The sequence below is a fragment of the Eriocheir sinensis genome, unplaced genomic scaffold (genome assembly GCF_024679095.1).
Source record: "Eriocheir sinensis breed Jianghai 21 unplaced genomic scaffold, ASM2467909v1 Scaffold37, whole genome shotgun sequence".
Lineage (NCBI taxonomy): Eukaryota > Metazoa > Arthropoda > Malacostraca > Decapoda > Varunidae > Eriocheir > Eriocheir sinensis.
In genome coordinates this window covers 845,653-850,222 of record NW_026111687.1, presented here as the reverse complement: position 1 = coordinate 850,222, position 4,570 = coordinate 845,653, and the positions used below count along the sequence as shown (strand labels likewise).

The following is a 4,570-nucleotide window of genomic DNA, read 5'->3' as shown; positions in this document are numbered from 1 at the left end:
TTTAGTACTAAATCTGACTCAACGCCCTATGCATTAAAAACCTTAACCTGTGCTCAAAGTTAAATTACTATTTGCCTGAGAATCGGCCACTGAGAGTTGAGTCCCAAATTTTGTCCTGTATATTTTTTGCTGAAACTTTGATAACCACTAACTCATCATATGAACATTAGGTATTTTTTTTACTCGTACACCAGTCTCGAGATGGCTTTACTTACCCTTCTCATCTGATAGAGCTTTTCATCCTGAGCAATTTGAACCCCATATATACCCACCGCAAATTATTTATCATGTTGACAGTGATTTTTAAAGATTTACCTATTTCGGGCAAACGCCCATTGAGCAGCCGCAACATACCCTCAGGTGTATTGTCTGGGTGGTAACTGACAGTGATTTATTAAAGATTTATCTACTTGGGGCAATGTAGGTTACTATCGAGTGGCTAGGCTACGATCGAGTGGCTAGTTTACTATCGAGTGGCTAGGTTACTATCGAGTGGCTAGGTTACTATTGAGTGGCTAGGTTACTATCGAGTGGCTAGGTTACTATTGAGTGGCTAGGTTACTATCGAGTGGCTAGGTTACTATCGAGTGGCTAGGTTACTATCGAGTGGCTAGGTTACGATCCAAGGGCTTAATGATCTTTAGTTTCGTTTCCAGTAGGAAATTCCTATGGCTGCGTGTACTGTGAGTGTGTGCCGCTGCTGCTTCTCATTTGTGAGGACGAAACTATTTTTTCCTGGTAGATTTCTGTCTATTTAAGGGTTTTTAGTGATTAGGCTATGAAGTGTAGACTAACTCAACAAGATTACCACTAGGACAACAACGTACAACAATTAATTACAATTAATTACCATTGTTATTCATCCAGGTCTCACAAAATTACACGCAGTATTGTTGAACGTGGAATTGGACAACTCAAACGCCGATTTCATGTTTTGCATGGTGAGGTACGATTGAGGCCCCCCCTCAAGGTGTGCAAAATCATTCATGTGTGTGGAATGCTGCACAATATTTGCAAGGATAGGAATCTTCCTCTTCCTCTGGATGACGAGCAACCAATGGGTGCAGAGGCACAAGTCCCAGTGCCATTAAATGATGCTGCAGAAGAACCTGCCAATGCGCCCGGTGGTCACCGTAATGAGGGTCGTGCCTATCGGGATGCATTCTGCACCTTGCATTTCAAGTAAGTTGAATCTTTGCAAGAGAAACTGGTATTATGTTCTAATTTAATTAATTACTTATTGGAAGATCACTAATGAGATGAAGGTGGTAGTGGGGAGTGGGACGGATGGGTGAACAGGTGAGAGATGGAAAAATAGATATGATCGATAAAAATAGATAAATAAGTATACTTGCTTCACATTGATTTTATACATTTCTCTTAATGTCATCATTTCTCTTCTCAGCAATGAGGACTGATGGAACGTCCTCCAACAGGGCCTCGTGTACCTACCTTGGTAATGTTTCCTACCTTTTAATGCATTATGATAAATTTAAATTCCCATTAGCATAGTCTCTCATCTCCTAACCACAATTTCTGATGACCTTCTTATGATTGTTTTCTAAAAAGGAGACTAGAAAGCTTCACCATAGTATATCTTTCCACAGTCAAAATTCTAATTGTATAGTCAGAAACTATGCAAAAAAAAGCAGTGTCAGTATAAGTACAAATTACAATACATATGAGAACTAAGCTTATAATAGTTTAATAATGTTAGAAATAACAGAAGTAGTATTTGGTTGTATGTTTAATTATTTTCTAGTTTAAATTTATAGTATCTAGCTTTAAGCCTCATGGCCTCAATTTTCTCCTTGGCAGCCTGTTCCTTGGCCCGCATAGCTGCCTCCTTGGCCCTCGCAGCGGACTCCTTGGCCCTCGCAGCGGACTCCTTGGCCCTCGCAGCGGACTCCTTGGCCCTCGCAGCGGACTCCTGTGCTCGGGCAGCTGCCTCTTGGGCCCGTGCAGCGGATGCCACTGCCTGAGCAGCTGCCTTGTGTTCCTGGGCAGCAGACTCCACTGCCTTTACAGCTCCCATTTGTCCCGTGGTGGGATCTTCTGAGGGGATGGATGAAGGGGGAAGCGCTTCTTCTGCAGATGCATCAACATATATTACAGTTGGTGCATCTGCAGATTCGTGGCTATTGATACCGACCAACGGATCTGCTGTTGCTCCTCCTGCAGCAGGTCTCACGTCCTTTCTGCAAGCAATGGATTTAATCATTACATGGTGTACAAGCTTGGAAGATGCAAGGACACACCTGCCAGCATAGTGAAATCACTCCTAGAATAGTATACTACATTATATAATCTATACACTATATTACCTTACATGAACACAATCTATCTTATATTCTTTACTAATTTTTGCTGTGCCTTTGGCCGGCGCCTTGTGTAAAAAAAATTCAATTAATGAATGATATAAACAACTGACTGACAGTAATTTCCTTTCTTTTTATTGAATGAAGCCTTAATCACAATGAATAGAAATATGAATATGGAAGTAATATTTTACCCAAAATGGTTATTTTAATAACATTGCTTTGATTGAAAAATAAGCATAAATTAGAATCTATGTTCTAGTATTTGGGGTAAAATTAAGAGAGGTTCAGAGAAATTAGGGAGTTGAGCAAAGAGGGTAAAGCTGCAGAATTTGAGTATAGAATGAAGGGAAGAAAGAGACAAAGAGGTAGGTGTCGTTGAGGTGGAGTGGAGTCAGTTTAAGGAAGCGGTAAAGGGTAGAGCAGGGGAGTGATTCATATAAAATGAACACAGGAAAGAAATAACTATTCACATGTCAGCACGCAGGACATCCATCAGATCATCGACTTGAGGCTCACCCATTATTGTTTTGCTGTCTGGTCCCAGAATATCCTCAATTAGTTCGTCAATGGGATCCAGTGGAGGGGGAGGAGGACCACCACCTAAAAAATGGACACATGGTAATGTATACTGCATTTCTCTGAATACAAAGGTTGTAGAGGGACAGGTACGTCCTGAAAATCTATAGTTTTCAGCTGAGATAAAAAATGTAATAAGTTAATGGATGAATGAGAAAAAAATGCATTTCCGTGAACTCAGTTAATTTCTCGATATGGGGGTGTACCATTTTAAGTTCGGTCTGTTAAGTGTATAACACCGTTAGATAAGATTTAAACAAAAAATAGAAAATTAACTCACCTGTCCTATTCCGTTCCTCACGGAATCGCTGGATTTTTTGCCGAGACCGGGAACTTATGAAGAACCAGCGTTTCTTCACTTCAGCCGAGGTCCTGTAGTTGTTGAATGAGTTATTCAACTCCTCGGCTATTTGTTCTCATATCTCATGTTTCTTCCTGTTAGAAAATCCCGGCATCTTGAAGCTGGACTTCAAGGTTTGTACCTCATCCATGTACAGTTCTGCCAGGCGGAAAGTTTCTTTCTCCCCCCAGTTTGCCTTCCTCTTCCGTTTACTGGGTGGAGTGGCTTCCATCGTTGGACAACTGCAAGGATTTAAATATTCATAAAATTTGTACGGAGTGGAAGAAATTAGAGCCAAATTAAGGCGCTGTAGCTCTGCTGAACCTTTACCATATATATATATATATCTATATATATATATATATATATATATATATATATATATATATATATATATATATATATATATATATATGTATATATATATATATATATATACATATATATATAATTAAAGATAGCCAGAATGAGCAGATCCACATGATGATGTAGGTTAGATGGATTACAGTAATTTCGCCCACATGTCAGTTTGCCCAAAAAAAGGTAAGTCATTTCACCCACACTCATGAGTTATTTTGCCTGCAAGTAGTATTGACTACATAAATCATGTGGTAAAACGTTATTTGATTTATAAAAGTAAAACATATTGCAGCGAATACTCTTAAGAAATGCATGTCACTATAGGTTAGGTTAGGCTAAGGTCTAGGTTAGGTTAGTTAGGTTAAGTATCATTCGCACATATGTTAAATTTAACCAATGGTAAATATTAACATATACATCATATGTGCAGATAGCAATAGAAGCACTAATGGTTGTACTGTTATGCACACAACACAGAAATGTGACTGTTGTCTTGTGCAACGACTTAGAAACAGCACCCTAGGAATTTCCCCAAGAGTGTTATTTCTGTTAAAATACAACCATTTGTGCATTTCTTATTGCTAAATATCACCTTCTTTAAGTATTGTAGCTAAACTCAAACCCCATCTTCAACCTCACAATCACGCACTCGTAACCGTTGGTAGCCCGCTGAACACGTGGAGTCATTTGCACAAAAAAGGGTATAGAAGAAGTGTCTGAAAAACATGTCTTATTTCAAGTGGTGCACTTCTTATTCGTCTTAGGGCATATTACCGTAACTTAACAAAAACCAAAGGAATTAATCGAGAAAGGGTGAAGTGACTCAACCGAGTGGGCAAACTGACTCCACCATGTGAACGAATTGACTAACTTATACTGGAATGATCTTTTCAAGTTTTCCTATAAAATACCATTAAGCAATATTTTTAATACCTTCAAGCCTTACCTGGTATTGTAGGACAGGAGGAGATCT

The 4,570-nt window shown here is 39.1% G+C and overlaps 2 protein-coding genes across 3 annotated transcripts in view; one reads left to right on the top strand and one right to left on the bottom strand.

Moving 5' to 3' along the window:
• LOC126991938 (putative nuclease HARBI1) overlaps nucleotides 1-2,440 on the top strand; it is a 3,835-nt gene extending 1,395 nt beyond the window's left edge. The window contains exons 2-4 of one of the 2 annotated variants that reach the window (XM_050850610.1): nucleotides 868-1,182; nucleotides 1,406-1,456; nucleotides 1,819-2,440. In XM_050850610.1, the coding sequence (XP_050706567.1) occupies nucleotides 868-1,182; nucleotides 1,406-1,418 (328 nt within the window). In that variant the 3' untranslated portion in view covers nucleotides 1,419-1,456; nucleotides 1,819-2,440. Of the gene's footprint in view, nucleotides 1-867; nucleotides 1,183-1,405 lie in introns of both variants that reach the window. The other variant, XM_050850611.1, reaches the window with a different exon arrangement.
• LOC126991939 (uncharacterized) lies at nucleotides 1,733-3,307 on the bottom strand. The gene is made up of 3 exons (XM_050850612.1): nucleotides 3,178-3,307; nucleotides 2,792-2,921; nucleotides 1,733-2,198 (listed from the first exon to the last, which is right to left on the bottom strand). Exons 2-3 carry the CDS (start codon nucleotides 2,839-2,841, stop codon nucleotides 1,748-1,750), a joined length of 501 nt encoding a protein of 166 aa, XP_050706569.1. The 5' UTR covers nucleotides 2,842-2,921; nucleotides 3,178-3,307; the 3' UTR covers nucleotides 1,733-1,747.
• Between the last annotated feature and the right edge of the window lie 1,263 nt (nucleotides 3,308-4,570).

Excerpts from the sequence above, each read along its gene's own strand:
- LOC126991939 (XM_050850612.1), bottom strand. The coding sequence starts at position 2,841 with ATGGGTGAGCCTCAAGTCGATGATCTGATGGATGTCCTGCGTGCTGAC. Across the intron at positions 2,199-2,791 it reads GATGTCCTGCGTGCTGACAT|AAAGGACGTGAGACCTGCTG; the intron begins GTGAATAGTTAT and ends CATTGCTTGCAG.